We start from the raw sequence: 18336 nt of genomic DNA, 5'->3' as shown, positions 1-18336 counted from the left end.
GCAGGGAGTCTCACTATGCAGTCTGGTTGGCTTGGAACTTACTATATAGACCAGGCCAGCCTCAAACTAACAAAGATCTGCCTGTCTCTACCTCACCAAGCTGGGACTAAAGGCACAGTCCACATTCCTGGGATTGCAGCTGTATCTGACTTCTTTCCTTCCTTCCTTCCTTCTTTATTTTATTTTATTTTATTTTTTTTGAGACAGGGTCTTTTTTATATAGGCTATGATGACCTAGTTCACGGTGTAGCCCAGGCTGGGCTATTTGTAGCAATCCTCCTGTCTCAACTTTCTTAGTTCTAGGATAATAGTTGTGTGCTACCACACCCATTATTTTTGTTCATACTAAGTGTTTAAAGTCTAGCAAGCACTTCACACGCAAGCATATAGAAGTTTGGGCTAGCAGAGGTTCAGCCCCAGCCTGATAGGAGGCTATAATGCTGGGGAAGAAGTGTGTGTGTGTGTGTGTGTGTGTGTGAGTGAGTGTGTGAGTGTGTGTGAGTGTGAGTGTGTGAGTGTGTGTGAGTGTGTGTGAGCGAGTGTGTGTGAGTGTGTGAGAGTGTGTGTGAGTGTGTGCGTGTGTGTGAGTGTGTGTGAGTGTGTGCGTGTGTGTGAGTGTGTGTGTGAGTGTGTGTGTGTGAGTGTGTGTGTGAGTGTGAGTGTGTGTGAGTGTGTGTGAGTGTGTGTGAGCGAGTGTGTGTGAGTGTGTGTGAGCGAGTGTGTGTGAGTGTGTGAGAGTGTGTGTGAGTGTGTGCGTGTGTGTGAGTGTGTGTGTGAGTGTGTGTGTGAGTGAGTGTGTGTGTGTGTGTGTGTGTGTGTGTGTGTGTGCGCGCTCGAGTGTGTGTGGTCAGAGGCCACACTGGAATTTGAGTGAGGGTACTATTTGGGGACAGGCTACCCAGAGGAGCTGAAATTTAGAGACAGCTTGAGGCTAGAACATGGAGGTTGGGGAGAGCAAGTAGACAGAAGGTTCAGGGTCCCATGGACTGCCCTGACTCTGGCCATCTTCTTGGGAGGAAGCCTAATCCATCTTTCTCTCCAGCCCTCCAGGAACAGAAACCAGAGAAACAATTCCTTACCTCTTCCCTCAGCCAGTGATACTGTGGGGACAGAAGGCACAGGAGTGCAGCCTTCTCCCCACTGTAGGGTCAGTGGCATTCCCAGGCAGCCCAAGAGCCAGGGGGCCTGGGGACCCCAAGAAGAATCCTTGGACAAAGAAGCCTGGGCTCTCAGGTCCCCCACAGCTGGGACTCTGAGGAGGAGCTGGGACAAGGTTGTGGACAGGGGATGTGACTGGTCCGAACGGGGAGCTCCTGGCCAGGGCTCTTGCTCTCAGATACATCTATCACTGAGAAGGCGATGTCTGGGAGATTCCCCAGCTAAAGACGGCTGGCCCTCCGCCAGGTCTAGCTGGGGACCTAAGGCCCATTCCCTGGAGACAGACCTGGGCTAATATCTGAGCATTGTCTGGGACATGAGAGTGTGGAGAATAAAGCTGTAACCCCTTGAATCTGGGTTCTGTGTCTGCTGGCTGCTTGTGGGAGACTGGAGGTCTGGGGACTTCCATCGGCGTGGGCTTCTGTAGCCAAGAGGCCTGCGTGGACCAGGTAGCAAAGGGAATTATAGTGTGGCCATTTGGCCTTGTGAAAACCTGGATGTGCTGGCCAGGTAAGCAGCCAATGGGGACAGGGCCTGGGTAGGCATTTAACAGTGGATAAGACCTGGGATCTGGGATCTGAGACAAAGTGAACTTAGTTGGCCTGGCCCTATTTCTCAGGGCACTTCTTTTCTCTCTCTCCACATCTCCCAACCTCCTCATCTCCCCCTCCCTCCCACCCCTTCGGGTTGAGCCCTGCTTCAGGGAGCTCACAGTCTGGTTGCTAAGGTGGTTTTGTAACATCTCTGAGCTGGGTCCCTAGGATGGCGACAGGGAAGGGGAACTGATCTAGCTTCAGTTGTCAGTTTGACACCTGGGAAGAGGAAACTTAACTGAGAAATTGCCACCATGTGACTGGCCTATGGGCTTGTCTATGAAGGCAGTCTCTTGATTACTAATTGATGTAGGGAGGCTCAGCTCACTGTCTGTTACACCCTAGGCAGGTGATCTGGGCTATGTATAAAAGCTAGCAGAGGGGCCGGAGAGGTGGCCCAATAGTTAAGAGCTCTGACTGCTCTTCTGGAAGGCCCCACATTGGGCAGATTGCAGCTGTCTGTAACCCCAGCTCTGGGGAATGCCTCTGGCCTCCATGAGCACCAATTAAAAATGATAATCTTTTTTTTTTTTTTTTTTTTTTTTAAAGCGCTCGCTGAGCAAGCCGAAGGAAGCAGCATCCTCCAAGGTCACTACTTGAGTTCCTGTTGTGACAATTCCGTGACTTTGGTTTCTTTGAAAAGCACAGAAATATTATGGGACTAAAATACTATTATCTTAGTTTTAATCCCAGGTGTGGGAAATGGGGCAGATAGTTTCTGAGACTGTGCGGTGTTTGGAATTCTGGGGACTTTTCAGAGGGCATAAAAATGCTAGGGCCTTTGAGAGGCTGTGCAGGTTGTTGGTGGGTTGCTGTAGGTCACGGTCTGTTGAGTAGTGTTCACAGAGAAGAAATAAGAAGAAATTAGATTTCCTGACAGCGGAGATCAAACTTAACCCAAGGAACTCGACACCCCCAGCCAGCAGGAAGTCGTCTAACAATGATATCATCCTCTTTCTGACCCTAACTTTATTCGGGGATCTCTTTCCGTTCCCCTCTATCCTTTTTCTCCCTTACCTCGTGTTAGGGGGTTGAAAGGGTGGGAGAAAAGGGGTGGGGAAGGGTGGAAGAAAGAAGAACCCACAAAATAGCAAAAGACAGCTACAAGTTCCTACCTCCATGTTTCTGTCTTGGCTTGGCTTGCAGGAGGACTGTAACCTGTAAGCCAGACAAAATATTCCCCCCCCAAGTTACTTTTTGCCGAGTGCTTTTCGCAAACTAATATAGAAGTTGGTTCCTGGAATGTGGGTGTTGCTGTGATGGGCATGACCATGTGGCTTTTGTGCCACCCAGTGCTCAGAGCTTAAGGAACTGTTGTGGGAACTTGGAAATCACGGTGAGAGCAGTGCAGACAGAGGTGGCCTGGCTTGTGAAGTTTCAGAGTTTGTCAGGGTTGTCCATGTGATATATTCGAAATAAGAATCAGCGGAAGCGATCTGGGTTGTGGTGCACGCCTTTGATTCCAGCATCCAGGAGGCAGAGGCAGGCAGATCTGAGTTTGAGGCCAGCCTGGCCTATGGAACGAATTCCAGGACAGCCGGGGCTACACGGAGGAGAAGTCCCATCTCAAAAAACCAGGGGGGGAAAAATCAGTGAAAACCTTTGATTTACTGGGATTATGGATGTTTGTTAGCTAGTGCAGAAAAAAAACCAGCTGCTACTAATAAGAAACCAGCATCGCTAAGGCAAAGTCTTCTGGGAAGTGTTTCTCAGGATCACCACACGGAAACTGTGGCCTAGTGGGGGCCAAGGCCACATCTTAAGCTGTCAACAGAACTTGACCAGCAATGTGTAAGAGGCTTCCAAATGGTACTGGTTTTGAAGGCATGAAAGGGTCATGGAGAACAGCTGAGTCAGGGTCAGATCCCTGAGGGGAGGCCAGGAGGTCGCTGGTGGAGTTGCAGTCTCAGGTGCAGCAGGGACCTGAGGATATGGGAGTTGCCAGGACTGTGAGTCAAGTGCCAAGGACAGCAGCAGTTGTGCAGAGGGACTGGCTCCAGCCTTCAAGACAACCATGTGTTCTGTGGAAGGCAGGCAGCAGAGCAGAGCTTCTTCAGTGACTTGGGGCTAGAAGAGCATGTGTGAGTCCCACATGCTGGGTACTGACTTTGATAGCATGACTCGATGTTGGGTTTGCTTGATCTGATTGTGTCTGGGCCCTTTCTTCTCTTTTGAAATAAAGTATGTATTTTTAGATTTTACAGTAGCCCACATTTAAGAGACTAGATTTTTAAAAAAAAGATAATCTAGACTATCAAGTTATTGTAATTTTTTTTTAAAGACAGGGTTTCTCTGTGTAGCCCTGGTTGTCCTGCAAGTCATTCTGTAGACCAGGCTGATCTGAAACTTGCCTCTGCCTCCTGAGTGCTGGGATTAAAGGTGTATGTGAACTTTTTAAAAAATTTTTTTATTTTTCCTTTCATTTTTATTAAATTGGGTATTTCTTATTTACATTTCAAATGTTATTCCCTTTCCCAGTTTCCTGTCTGTCAGCCCCCTAGCCCCTCCCCCTCCCCTGGCTAACATTTTTTTTTTATATTGCAATATTAACATAGGATCTTAGGGACAAATAAGAAAGGAGAGGTTATGCTCTAGCAGAGACAGGTTAAAGGGGTGAAATGTCACAGTTCTGACACCTAGGAAGAGGGAACCTCACAGCTGAGGAAATGCTTCCATCAGACTGGCCTACGGGCGTCTTGGAGGAGACCTTTTCTTGATTCCTAATTGATTATAGGAGGGTTTAAGTCACTGTGGGTGGTACATTCCTAGGTAGATGGGCTCAGGTTATGTAATAAAGCTAGCTAAGCAAGTCAAGGGATGCAGTGCTCACAAGCGGCAGTGCTCCTCCTCACAAGCGGCAGTGCTCCTCCTCACAAGCGGCAGTGCTCCTCCTCACAAGCGGCAGTGCTCCTCCTCACAAGCAGTGTTCCTCTATGGTCTCTGCTTCAGTTCCCATCTCCAGATTCCAGCCTTGAGTTCCTGCCTTGACTTCCCTCAGTTACGGACTGTAACCTGAAAACCAAGCTGCTTTCAGTCAGAATGTTTTATCACAGCAACAAAGAAGCTAACTAATACAGGGACAATTAGGCTGGGTGGCAGGATGTGAGTCAGGGCACCTGAGGCTGCCGGAGGGAGGGTGGGGCTCCCCGGGATAGGTGGAGTGGGGTCCTTGAGCAATCAGCCCTGCAGGCTCCCTCTTTAATTCTTTTCGAAATTACATTTATTTTATATTATGCCATATGTTTGCACTGTATGTAGGTGCAGGCATTTAGATCTAAAGGCAGCGTGTGGAAGTCGGTTCTTTCTACCATGTGGGAGGGAACCAGGCATTCAACTCAGATGGTCTCCTTTGGGGCAAAAGTAACTTTACCCATGTAAAGTGGCTTCCTGTTTTTGAAGTGTACTCTCAAGATGCCCAATACCGACCCAGCATCAAGAGCCTAGGGCCCCCATGTCCAGGGAATAGAAAGACCCCTACTGTATTTGCTGAGCTTAACGAGTGGTCCTAAAGAAGGAGGTGGGCTGTGATTTGTGTCAATTGGCTCAGAGGAGCAGAAGAGGTGAGGCTGCCACGTGGGAGGGAGGGCTCCATAAGCCTGGGTGGGCAGCCCTCCTCAAATCCTGGGACACAGACCTCTAGTGTCCTCCATATTCTGCGGGACCGACGCCAGGCTAGGAGGCTTTCTCCCGCTGCAGCCACATGCCATCCAAAGGCCCCGCACGGCTCTCACCGGTCCAGGGGCCGGGAGACCCTGCCGCCCTCTCAGGCTTCCCACCCGCAGCCCCGTTCTGTCACGTTCCAGCCGCCTGACTCAGGCCGCACGGGGCGGGGAGCCGGGAGGCGGTGCTGGCGCCCGCTCGGCCCCGGAGGCGGCACCAGGAAGCACCCGCCCCGGCCGGAGCCGCCATGTAACCGGCGCCGCCCGGAGCCCCAGCCGCGCGGGCCCCAGCGACCGGCCCGCCATGGGAGACGAGGATGAGGATGAGGGCTGCGCCGTGGAGCTGCAGATCACCGAAGGTGGGTGCCAGATCCCGAGGCGGCTGCCCGGGACGGATGGCAAGAGTCAGCGACCCGCTGGGCTCATTCGCCCCCCTGTGCCCGCAGCCAACCTGACCGGGCATGAGGAGAAGGTGAGCGTGGAGAACTTCGCGCTGCTCAAGGTGCTGGGCACGGGAGGTGAGAAACTGCGTTCACTGGGCTAGTGCCCTGGCATGGTACTTTGGGCCTTCTGCCCGCCCACTTGCCTGGACCTGGGCTTGGGCCTGGCTGCTGGGGAGGTCCCCCCACCCTTTCCCGGCAGAGCACCCCTTGCCCGCCCCGCCCCACCGTACCAGGGTTCCGTGCCCACTTGCAGGGCGTCCGCGTTGACAAGACTGTTCTCTACAAAGTCCTGTGTGTGCATGCCCCCTGCCGCGATTTCCTAGTCTCTTTGGGGTTTTGACTCCCTCCCAAGGGCTTTGCATAGCTTCTCCCCCTTCTTTCCTTGCGAGCCCCACTCTTGTATTTTGCAAATCCCCCAGTCCGGGTTTGCACATCCCTACGCTGTCTAGGAGCGCGCCTCTGCCTCCGTGCCAGCGTTTTCATCTTTTCTCAGCTCTCTGATCATCCCAGGTTTGCACGTGCCCCGCCCCCTCCCCGCCCCGCAGGCCTTCTGGAGTTGCAAGCTCCCCAGGCTAGTTTGCACTGCACATTGCTTCTCCAGCTTAACTGAGCACCCTCCAGGGAGGGCTCACCTTTTCCTTAGAAGGCTCTGTCAGCCTTTTGCACCCCTCTTCCCACCAGTCTGCACCGCCCTCGCACTTACAGCCCACCTTCCAACCGCTTGCTTGCTGCTCCCACAGCCTACGGGAAGGTGTTCCTGGTGCGGAAGGCGGGTGGGCACGATGCGGGCAAGCTCTATGCCATGAAGGTGCTTCGCAAGGCGGCGTTGGTGCAGCGCGCCAAGACGCAGGAGCATACCCGCACCGAACGCTCAGTGCTGGAGCTGGTACGCCAGGCACCCTTCCTGGTCACACTGCACTACGCCTTCCAGACGGACGCCAAACTGCACCTCATCCTGGGTGAGAGCCTGTCATATCTTAGCTTTGGAGGGCGATGGGAGTCGTTAGGCTACCTTGTGGGGGAACATCTCAACTTTTCCTGCACCCCCAGACTATGTGAGCGGTGGTGAGATGTTCACTCACCTGTACCAGCGCCAGTACTTCAAGGAGGCTGAGGTGCGAGTGTACGGGGGAGAGATTGTGCTGGCCCTAGAGCACCTGCACAAGGTAGGAGAGGGCCCTGGCTTTTGGCTGCTCTCTGGGGACTGCCCTGAACCTAATGAGGGGCTTCCTGTTTCAGGGGCAGCATGGGTGGGGATCTTGAAAAAACTGCTTGCCTTGGCATGACCTGGAGGGTCTTCTGCTCCAGAGACTTCTGGAAGGGGCTTTCCTTCAACAGGAACTTAGGCTAACCCTCATCAGACTTCCTTAAGTGGTGACCTCAGACCTCAGTCCCCAAGACCTCTGAAATGGGGCTTTTTGTTTACACTCTTGGAGGCCCGTGCACAGGACTTCTCGATTTATCCCTTTGGTGGCCCTTCTTGATTCCCTTCTTATTCGTTTTTATTGTGTACATCTGTGGTAAGTGTATGTGCATATGTGCCAGAGTACATATGTGGGTCAGATTCTGTGACATTAATGATCTCCTTCCACCATTACATGGATGCTAGGGATCAATCTCAGAGTGTCAGCACTGTCTGCTGAGCCTTCTCGATGGCCCTTAGCCATCTCACGTAGCCTGAGCTGGCCTTGAAATCCCTATGTAGTCAAGAAAGACCTTAAACTTCTGACCCTGCAGCTCCTGTCTCTTTGAAACTGAGAGTACAGGCTTGTCCATCACGCCCAGTTTCTTGGGGTGCTGGGGATCCAACTGAGGAGCTCATGCTAGGTACTCTACTAACCAGTCCCACCCAGCCCCAGCCCTCACTTTTTTCTCTTCTTCCTTTTCTTCTTCATTTGTTGTTTTGTTTTGAGAGTCTCACTTTGTAACCCAGCTCTCCTGGTAGTCGATGAGTAGCCTAGGCTGGCCTCCTATCATAGCCTTCTGTCAACTAGGATGGCAGGTGTGTGCTTACATGCCTGGATCCAGTGGCTTTTCTTAACTAATAACTAGCCCTGCCCCGGCCTCATCCTGCCCTGGACATCTTCAGGGCACATCTTTATCCTAAGTGGGGACCCGCAGGAATGTGTAGGACAACTATCAGGGCAGCACTCAATGTCCCCTCTGCTCCTGCCAGTTGGGCATCATCTACAGGGACCTGAAGCTGGAGAACGTCTTACTTGACTCTGAAGGTCACATTGTCCTCACAGACTTTGGTTTGAGCAAGGAGTTCCTGACTGAGGAGGTGAGTGGATGGCAAGCTCTGCCCATGGTGCTTCCAGGCAGGCCTTTGTTGTGCTCCCTCCATATCAGCCCCCTGGGCGCTGCAGAGTAGTTGGGTACAAGGTTCCCACTGTTTTGTTCCGAGTCTTCTAAAGTTGAGCAAGTTCTGCTCTAAGTTTTTAGGGCCTTTGGGGTACGGGTGAAGTTGAGGTATCCAAATGGGTCCTCTTGGCTTCCCAGAAAGAGCGAACCTTCTCCTTCTGTGGCACCATCGAGTACATGGCTCCCGAAATCATCCGAAGCAAGGCTGGACATGGCAAGGTGGGTTGTCAGGGTGAAGATGGCAGGGGTGGGGCTAGTGCACAAGGCCTTCACTCTGACCCTGCCCCATAGGCTGTGGACTGGTGGAGCCTGGGTATCCTGCTCTTCGAGCTGCTGACAGGAGCCTCACCCTTCACACTGGAGGGAGAAAGGAACACTCAGGCTGAGGTGTCTCGGTAAGTTGTACAGGTCATGGAGGGTAGCTGAGGGCTATAAGGCCTGCCTGGGCTGGGCTGGGAGGGGGCTTGCTGCCCCTGACTCCCCACCCATCCTCCCAGACGGATCTTGAAGTGCTCCCCTCCCTTCCCTCCCCGGATTGGGCCTGTGGCACAGGACCTGCTACAGCGCCTGCTGTGCAAGGACCCTAAGAAGAGGTTGGGCGCAGGTCCCCAGGGTGCACAGGAAGTCAAGAGTCACCTCTTTTTCCAGGTGAGGCTTTAACCTGTGACTTCCTAGATCCTTCGCCTCTGTAGGCTGGGCTGCAGCATGGGGAACACACATGTATTCTTTTCTGACGTTACGCACAATAAGGGGTCAAAGGGCAGAACACACAGACTCCACTGTCCTCAGAACACTCGCTGTGCAGATCCCTGGGGATGCGTGAACTGGCATGAAGCCTTCACATTTGACCTCACCGCATGGGTTTTCCTAGCCGCCATCTTCTTCTGTTTATACGTAGGCATCAGATTTGCCATCTATCGGACATGGCAACGAGAGCATCCATCTGTGGGTATCTCCTGTGGCCAGGCTTTCTGCCTCCATGCTGGGACCCCAGCCTTGGAGGGCCTCCAGGGTTGCTCTCAGACCCGAGCCCTCCTCTCCCTGGCCAGCATGGCCCCAGGTAGAGGCATGGGCAGGAGTGGACCCCAGAATGAAGCTGACCAGGGTTCACTTCCTTCAGGGAATTTCTGGAACAGCCCCAAGACAGACTGCATGCTGGGACCATCCTGCAGAAGCCCCAAGGTCTTTGAGGCTTGACACTTGAAATGTGTCCTCTCCCTTCTGCCCTTTCTATGGATAAGCTCTTTGGAGGCTACTCAGATACACACTTACCTGACACTGCACACATACAAATACACATACATATATGTGTGCACATACAATGGGATGGCGGTGAGGAGAAGCTTCTTCTTACATGAAGGAAATCCAGACCATCCATGTTCTCTCTCTCTCTCTCTCTCTCTCTCTCTCTCTCTCTTTCTCCCCCCCCCCTCTCGTTCCTCCATATTGAGATGTGGCACCCATTTCTAGGGTTGCTTTGTGACTCCAAAGGGCTAACCACGTAGACTGCTTCCCAGGAAGGAAGCAGGAGGAGGAAGAGCAGGGTTTGCAAGTTTCTCACCTTCCCTTCAAGGTGCTTTCCTAGACTCCACCTGACAGTCTTTGCTTGTAAGCTATTGGGCACAACCAGGTACAAGGAAGTGTCTGTAAGATGAGGCATCTGGGTTGTGTAGGGATTATGGTGCTAAAAAGACAGGAAATGGATGCTGGCAGAAGCTTAGTTAGTCCTGTCACATTAGCTTAAACACATAAAGGGCAGGTGCTCACTCCCAGAAGGGAGGACGACTTGTAGGAATCGGTTTTCTCCTTCCATATGTGTGTTCCAGGGAGCAAACTCAGGCTGTGAGGCTTGGAGGTGAGTGCCTCGTCCAGGGAGAGTCTCACCCATGCTTTTAGTCTCCTTGTAGTTAGGAGTATCAATTCTCCAGTCACTGGTCCAAGTGCGACAAGACTTCCTTTAGATGTGATATGCTCAAGGGTCCGATTTTTCTGACCTCCCACTAGGGACTCAAGCTCCCTGTGTAGCTGAGGATAACCTTGTGTTTCTGATTCTCCTGCCTCCACCTCCCCAGTTTTAGGATTATAGGCACACCCAGGTGATGCATCCTGAGGACCAGACCGGGGTTCTGTGCACATCTAGGGAAGCACACTGACAGCCGGGCTTTGCCCTCAGCTCACAGCTTGCTGCATTTTCAGGTGTCCTTATTTATTAGAGACAAATATTTATCAGCTTGTGCCTCTGGCTGTGCTGGCAGATGGCGGTTGTTTACTTGTATAAACGAGATGTAATGTTCATTCTTTCTCAGCAGTTAGACTCAAAATGGAGTAACTCATATCACGGCTGTGTCGTTATAAAGTAGTCACTCAGCCTGAAAGGTTCTGTTCCATACCACAAGAGGAAGCAGAGCGTATCAATTTGTTCTCACCTCTCGCCCTTGACCTTCCTCCCCAGGGTCTGGATTGGGTTGCTCTGGCTGCCAGAAAGATCCCAGCCCCATTCCGGCCCCAGATCCGCTCAGAGCTGGATGTGGGGAATTTTGCAGAGGAATTCACTCGGCTGGAGCCTGTCTACTCCCCTGCTGGCAGCCCTCCACCTGGGGACCCTAGGATCTTTCAGGTGAGTGGGAAGCCACAAGACTCCAGATGGAGCAGGTGCAGGACACTGTTGCCCGCTTCAGTCCTGCTGGCAAAGTCACTGCCCAGACCCTGGGTTACTCTGAGGACACACCTCCCCAGACTCTTCCACTTCCTAGGACTGCCTGATGCTGTCAGTTACAGAAGTCCCTCTCGCTGTGTTCGATGGCTTTGTGTGCCCTCTGAGCACTTGCTCACCCTTTTCAAACCTTTATTCATTTATGCTTTACTTATTTATTACGTGCATAGGATTTTTGTCTGCTTATATGTTTATGCACCACAAACATGCCTGGCGCTCAAGGAGGTCAGAAGAAGGCTTCAGATCCCTTGGGACTGCATTGCAGACAGTTGTGAGCTACCATGCTGGTGCTGGGAATCAAACCCAGGACCTCTGGAAGAGCAGCCAGGGCTCTTAACTGCTGAGCCATCTCTCCAGTCCTTGTCCCCCTTTTATACTGGAAACTAAACATGGAGCCTTCTTTGTGCTAAGGAGTGCTCTGCCATGAGCCATGCCACTAGCCCCTTTTTTATTTTGAGACATGGTTTTGCTGAGTTGCCTAGGCTGGCCTTGAACTTTCTACTTTACTGCTTCAGTCTCCCAGGTAGCTGAAGTCCGGGTCAGTGCCTCCGGGCCTGGCTTTTCATTTTCTTTCCATTCCACCATTTCCATGTTATCTAGGGTCTAGAGAGATTAGTTAAGAGCTCTGCTCTTGCAGATGACAGGAGTTCAAATCCCAGCACCCACAACCATCTGCAACTCTAGGTTTAGGGGAATCTGACGCCCTCTTCCGGCCTCTGAGGGCACTGCACAGATGTGAATAGACATGCATGCAGGCAAAACACCCATAGGTATAGAATAAATAAATTGAAAATAGTGCTTTAAATTATGAAGGGTGGAGGATGTAGGTCAGTTGGCAGAGAGCTTGCTTTGCGTATGTGAAGCTTGGGTTTAGCACTGCATAAGCTGGGCTGTTGCTGCTACCTGTAATCCTAGCACTCAGGAAGCAGAGGCAAGAGCGTCAGGAGTTCAGGGTCATCCTTAGCTACATATGGAGTTTTGAGACCAGCCTGGGATATATGAGACTCAGTCTCAAAAATTATTAATAATTTTCAAAATTGCTAAGTGGGCACTCAGGGGGAGATGCTATGGTTGTCCTATAGCCTAGCACACTGGCTTAGAAACTCAGGGCTGAGTGCTGAGGCTTGCCTTAGCTTGGTCCAGGGCCAGGGGAGATGTGGTCCTGTGTCAGCTTCTCCTACCTGGTACTCCACACAGTACCACTGCACTTTCTAGAGGCTCCCAGGCACACCTCTATTTTGCCTCCCCAGAACCGATGAGCTCCCCGTCTGCTCAAACCACCTGGCTTTCTAAGATTTCCTTTCCTGTGCACTGCCCTTGGGCCCAGCACTTACTGCTGAGCAATTTGACATGACTGGTCTGGAAGTCCCTAAGGATTGGGATTAATCCCTGTGTCTCTCAGGCCTAGGGCTCAGGTCAAGCCTGTAGAACATAGTATAAGCATATTAAATAAAACAGAACACCATGGAGTTTGATGGAGCCAGACCGTTATGACGGTATCACACTGGCCATCCCAGCACTTAGAGGGCTGAGGCGCAGAAGGAGTCTCTGTTGAGACCCCATAATGTGGTCTGGGCACTGGGAATCCCCAGTTAGCTTAACAGGAGAAAGTGCTAGCCACATGGAGTCTGGTCTAAAGAAACCGATAGCGTTGCATGGTAATGAACACTTGTAATTCCAGCACTGGGAGACTGAGACAGGAGGAGGGATATGAGTTTGAGGTCAGCCTGGGCTACATTGTGAGTACCAGGCTGACCAAGGCTATGTAACATGACCCTGTCTCAAGACAAGGTGAAGACCGGGCAGTGGTGGCACAGGCCTTTAATCTCAGCACTCAGGAGGCATAGCCCCTGGGAATCTCTGTGAATTCAGACCAGCCTGGTCCACACAGTAAGCACAAAACAAATTGACACACCCAAACAACAACAACAAAAACAAAACCATAACAACAACAACAACAACAACAACAACAACAACAACAACAGAATTTTGAAACTGCAAGGAGGCGGGTCTATGGGAAAGGCAAAGACCGGCTTTCTATGCTGTTAGCTGCTTGCCTTTCCCGGCAACCCTCCCTTCCCAGAGGAGGCCAGCATCTGGCTTGAAAGGGTAGAGGATTGTTTTTCCCCCTTAGCAGATATTGCTGAATTATCTTAAGCTAAGTGTGCATGACAACAGGTGCAGCCCTTGTGTACAGTCCTGGGCCACTAGTCTGTGCTAGGTGCTTTGGGGGTAGAAGCCGGTCATTGTGATGAGAGAAGGGTGGGTGTCACACACTAGGAGGGTAGGCATGGCCCCAAGTGAGCATAAACACGGTGGAATAAAAGACGTCCACACAGGCTGTGTGCATCCAGTTGTAAGAATGCCCCTAACGGGGTTGGGGATTTAGCTCAGTGGTAGAGTGCTTGCCTAGCAAGCGCAAGGCCCTGGGTTCGGTTCCCAGCTCCAGAAAAAAAAAAAAAAAAAAAAAAGAATGCCCCTAACGGCCCCTCTGGGGATGAACTCAGCCCCGCCCCCTGGGCATCCACCCCCACACTCTCCTTTGCAGGGATACTCCTTCGTGGCTCCTTCCATACTCTTTGACCACAACAACGCAGTGATGGCTGATGTGCTGGCGGCACCTGGTGCTGGATACAGGCCTGGCAGGGCAGCAGTTGCCAGGAGTGCCATGATGCAGGTGGGCTGGCCTGGGGTGGAGATGGTATTGGCTTTGTTGGAGTCCTCTGGGTTGGTTGTCAATGGCCTGGTCCCACCGGTTGCTGTTGGTATGGTTTGGGTGTAGGCAGGCCGCCGGCCATCACACGGTTGCTCATATTCAGTGTAAGAATCTAATGGTCCCCCTTTACCTCCAGGACTCGCCTTTCTTCCAGCAGTATGAGCTGGACCTTCGGGAGCCAGCGCTGGGGCAGGGCAGCTTCTCTGTGTGTAGGCGATGTCGCCAGCGCCAGAGTGGTCAGGAATTTGCCGTCAAGATCCTCAGCCGCAGGTGGGAGCCTCTGTGGGCAGAGCCCACCAGCGAGGGCTAGGAATAAGGGCCCAGTAGGCCACTGTAACCCCTCGTGTCTTTTCCCAGGCTGGAGGAGAACACTCAGCGCGAGGTAGCTGCCCTTCGCTTGTGCCAGTCACACCCCAACGTGGTGAACCTGCATGAGGTGCTTCACGACCAGGTGACCAACGCTTGTTAGGGGCAGCCTGTGGAGTAGGGGATGGTAGAGAAGAGAGAGACCCCAGAAGTGGGATCCGAGGGGTATAGGGCCTGAGGACTACGGGACACTGCTGAGGATGGAGCGGGAAAGGAATGTGAGAAGGACGCCCAGGAGGCGGGGCTTATGAGATGGGGGTGGTTAAACTTGGATAAAAATGAGGTCCTGAAAAGCTGTTAGTTTTGGGGGTGGTGTGTACAAGAATATGGGACTCCCTAGATATCTGGGAGGGCAGGCAGTGGCAGGGACCCGCCTCTCGCCTTCTGCAGTTACACACTTATCTGGTCCTGGAGTTGCTGCGGGGCGGGGAGCTGCTGGAGCACATCCGCAAGAAGCGACTCTTCAGCGAGTCCGAGGCTAGCCAGATCCTTCGGAGCTTGGTGTCAGCCGTGAGCTTCATGCATGAGGAGGCGGGCGTGGTGCACCGTGACCTGAAACCCGAGGTGGGTGCGAGACCCGGGCGGTGGAGCAGGACTGCCTGGCACCTGTGCTGGGCTCTGCTGCCCCTGACTGTCGCCCGCCTCCCTCCGGTAGAACATCTTGTACGCAGACGACACTCCTGGGGCCCCGGTGAAGATCATCGACTTTGGGTTCGCGAGACTGCGGCCCCAGAGCCCGGCGGGGCCCATGCAGACGCCTTGCTTCACCCTGCAGTACGCTGCACCCGAGCTGCTGGCACAGCAGGGGTACGACGAGTCCTGTGATCTTTGGAGCCTGGGTGTCATTCTGGTAAGGTTCTCGGAGGAGCTGGGATTAATTTTCCTGATGGTTAGCCTGATGTTAGTGGGGCTGACCTTTGAGGCCAGGATGCAAAGCAGGTACTCTGATACTGGGATTGGGGGTCTATCACTTTTGAGTCCCTGTAGTGGAGAGGGTGGTGGTGCTGTGAGCGGGTGAGGATGCAACCTTCCCCTTGCAGCCTGGACTTGTCTCACTCCTTTATTTCCTCCTAGTACATGATGCTGTCTGGACAGGTTCCCTTCCAAGGGGCCTCTGGCCAGGGTGGACAGAGCCAGGCAGCTGAGATCATGTGCAAGATCCGTGAAGGGCGCTTCTCTCTGGACGGGGAAGCCTGGCAAGGTGTTTCGGAGGAAGCCAAGGAGCTGGTCCGAGGTGCGGAGCTGGAGGACTTAGGGCATGGTTAGGGAGGGAAGCTCATGAGGCAGGCGAATTGCTGGATCAGGGATAGGTACAGGAGCAGGGTGAGTCTCCCTTCCCAGCATGCCCCTGCCTTACCACCAGGGCTACTGACAGTGGACCCCGCCAAGCGGCTGAAGCTGGAGGGGCTGCGTAGCAGCTCGTGGCTTCAGGACGGCAGTGCGCGCTCCTCGCCCCCGCTCCGCACGCCGGATGTGCTGGAGTCCTCTGGGCCAGCAGTGCGCTCCGGGCTCAATGCCACTTTCATGGTAAGGGGCAGGCCGCTGGTGGGCGGAGCCCGCCTTTGATGGGTTAGAAGGCCTGGGGCTTGTAGATCTGGGCACTGTGGGATGCATGCCAAGGCGAGGATTAGCAAACCCAAATCTGGCGGGGTGGGACATTCATCCTCTCCTTTCCCAGGCGTTTAACCGAGGAAAGCGCGAGGGCTTCTTTTTGAAGAGTGTGGAGAACGCGCCGCTGGCCAAAAGGCGCAAGCAGAAGCTCCGGAGCGCGGCCGCCTCCCGCCGCGGCTCCCCGGTGCCTGCCTCCTCGGGTCGCCTACCAGCCTCTGCCTCCAAGGGGACAACTCGCCGAGCCAACGGCCCCTTGTCCCCTTCTTAGCTCCCGCCACTGTGACCCCCTTCCCTTTAGGAGTTCTGACCCGGGAGCCTGGTGTTTCCACCAGACTTTGGGTAGCAGCTCCCACTCTGATCCCCAGGAATTGCCCTCCCCTCCCCACCCACTTCTAGACAGAGCAGAAGTATTTTTATAAGCAGAGATTTTTTAAAAATGTCTTACCAGATAAGAATTGGGGACACAGGGAAGCAAGTGTCATCAGCAAAGTGGGGTTTGGGCTTCCTCTCCCCGCTCCCGATGCTGCCTCATCAGGAGAGAGAAAGCCCCTTCCAGGGGCTACTCTGCTTAGGAAGGCATCCTATCCTGTCCCTAAGTACACAGTTGCCATGGGGTAGAGATCAGGAGCCCCCGTCCTGTGCTTCCCTGGGACTTTGCTCCTAGGAGGGGGTACCCATCAATGTCACTTTATGGACCGTGTGCAATGATGTCCACCAAAGACCTGTGTTGGGGATGAGAAAGAGACCATGGGGGCCTCTAGACATTTCTGAGATACATCACTTTTATGTCACTGGCTTCTCCCCAGTGGGGGTAAGAAAGGAGGTAGGTGCCCCTACAAGGGGAGCCCCTTTCTCACTCACCCTTCCTCATTGGCACAGCTGCTTCTAGCTGCAGGTGGACCCATGGGGTTCTGTACTGGGCATCCACAGTCACTGCCTCAGCCCCTCGAGGCTGTGCCTTTGACTTTAAAATAAAACTCCATCCAGTGCTGCACGTGGACCTGTGGTTTGTGTTCATGGTGAGGATGTCTGGAACCAGAGTTGGAGGGGCAGGTGGACCTTTGAGATGGCGTCACGTAGCTCTATGTTGGTGTGCATCCGAGTATGCAGGTATGCGTGTGTATGTGTGTGTTTGTGTGTATAGCCCTGAGGTCCTTATAGTTCATTTCCCCCCATTTCTCTCCATCTTTGATTAACTCATTCCAAACCGGGTTTTCTCAGTGTAGGCCTGGCTGTCCTAGAACTTGCTCTGTGGACCACCTGGTCTTGAACTCACAGAGATCCAGAGATCTGTCTGTCTCTGCCTCCCAAGGGACTAAAAGCAAGTGTGCCTCCCTCCCTCTGCTAATTAATTTTAAGATAGGGTCTCTACATAGTGCTGGCTGTCCTAGAACTCAGTATGTAGACCAGGTTGGCCTCAGTGAGATATATCTGCCTCCATTTCCCAAATGCTTGCTTTCAAAGTGTGTCCCACCTGTGAGCCCCCATCTTTATTTTTTGAGACAGTGTCTCACTGAACCTGAGCTGACCTACCTGGGCAGGCTCCCATGCCACACCTGGCTTTTTATGTGGCTTTTGGGATTCCAACTCATGTCCTCCTACTGCAGCACTTAGCAGACTGACTTAGCTCCCCAGGGCCATCATTTTGTCTCATTTGCATGTGTTTGCCAGTTTATATTAACGTGGGTGCACATATGTTCAGGTGGACGTGTGCATTTGTGCAGAAAGCCAAGGTCGACATTGGGAGTCTTTTTCAGTTATCCTCCGTCTTCCTCACTGAATCCAGAGATTGCAGAGAGGGCTGCTTTAGTCAGCTAGCTCACTCCAGAGATCCCTACTTAGCCTTCTGGGCCACCATCCACATTTATGTGCATCCTGGGGTTTATAATTTACTCAGCTAGCCTCCCACCCTTTCTGCTAATCCCACACTCCACCCCTGTCAGCTTGCTTTTGCTTTTTGAGATCCACTAGCCCAGCCTTTTCTGGAACTCACTATGTAGCTGAGGAGTATCTGGTCCTGGAATTCCTTACTCTGTTGCTTCTACTTCCAGAGCATGGTCACCACCATGATGGACCTGGTGCTTCGTGCATGCTAGGACAGCACTCACCCATCTCCCAGGCCTTCAAAAAATCTTTTATTTTTTTCCCCTTACCTTTACTTTACCTGTAGGGTGTTTCAGCTTGTATGTCTGTGTACCACATGCGTGCACCACCACTTGAAATCATTGGGGTGGGGGGCAGATCCCCCTGGAACTGGAGTCATAAAGCAGTGTGAGCCACCGTGTGAGTGCTGGAAATCAAACCCAGGTCCTTTGGAAGAGCAGTAGGTGCTCTTAGCTCCAGAGCCATGTCTCCAGCCCTGCTCTTGGGTTTTTGACACAAGCCAAATTCGTCTCATATATGGGTCTCAGAAGCTCTGGCCAAGTTTGTGACTAAAGTTGATAACTCAACTTTAACTCACTTACGCAAAAATACAAGCCCATCTGAGGCTTTTGAAACTATGAACTCGGCTCAACTTCTGGCCAGGCCCGATCTGGGTAAAAACAGTGCTCTGGACTGTGTTCTTCAATGCTCCCTCTTTAGTCAGCCTCTAGCAGTGTTTGGGCCTGGGGAACTCTGTAAAGCAGTGGTTCTCGACCTTCCCAACATTGCAACCCTTTAATTCAATCTCTCATGTTGGGGTGACCTCCAACCATAGAATTAGTTTCGTTGC

General features: G+C 52.7%; 2 protein-coding genes and 1 long non-coding RNA gene across 9 annotated transcripts in view; 2 read left to right on the top strand and 1 right to left on the bottom strand.

Moving 5' to 3' along the window:
• The window catches only part of Ccdc88b (coiled-coil and HOOK domain protein 88B), a 30244-nt gene extending 28729 nt beyond the window's left edge, over nt 1-1515 (top strand). For 4 of the 7 annotated variants that reach the window (XR_015619569.1, XR_015619571.1, XM_087548496.1 and 1 more), the window contains one exon: nt 1043-1510. Coding sequence is in view for 4 of the 7 variants with exons in the window: in XM_087548496.1 (XP_087404622.1) it covers nt 1043-1098 (56 nt within the window). In the remaining 3 variants the exon portion in view is untranslated. Of the gene's footprint in view, nt 1-1042 lie in introns of all 7 variants that reach the window. The other 3 variants (NR_197272.1, NM_001432156.1, NM_001432157.1) reach the window with 1 other exon arrangement.
• A 790-nt stretch (nt 1516-2305) lies between these two features.
• On the bottom strand, nt 2306-5565 carry LOC147997038 (uncharacterized). The gene is made up of 3 exons (XR_015652854.1): nt 5386-5565; nt 4582-4763; nt 2306-3772 (listed from the first exon to the last, which is right to left on the bottom strand). It is a non-coding gene; the product is annotated as an uncharacterized LOC147997038 (long non-coding RNA).
• A 101-nt stretch (nt 5566-5666) lies between these two features.
• Rps6ka4 (ribosomal protein S6 kinase A4) lies at nt 5667-16623 on the top strand. The gene is made up of 17 exons (NM_001108517.2): nt 5667-5769; nt 5857-5928; nt 6594-6812; nt 6904-7019; nt 8030-8137; nt 8356-8436; nt 8509-8612; nt 8715-8865; nt 10670-10834; nt 13479-13607; nt 13783-13916; nt 14004-14097; nt 14403-14576; nt 14668-14862; nt 15087-15246; nt 15376-15539; nt 15691-16623. Exons 1-17 carry the CDS (start codon nt 5715-5717, stop codon nt 15889-15891), a joined length of 2322 nt encoding a protein of 773 aa, NP_001101987.2. The 5' UTR covers nt 5667-5714; the 3' UTR covers nt 15892-16623.
• Nucleotides 16624-18336: the final 1713 nt, after the last annotated feature.

This window comes from Rattus norvegicus, chromosome 1, assembly GCF_021556685.1.
Source record: "Rattus norvegicus strain SHRSP/BbbUtx chromosome 1, alternate assembly SHRSP_T2T, whole genome shotgun sequence".
In the NCBI taxonomy this organism is placed as follows: domain Eukaryota; kingdom Metazoa; phylum Chordata; class Mammalia; order Rodentia; family Muridae; genus Rattus; species Rattus norvegicus.
The sequence above is the reverse complement of the archived record's forward strand: the minus strand, read 5'-3'. Positions and strand labels throughout refer to the sequence as shown.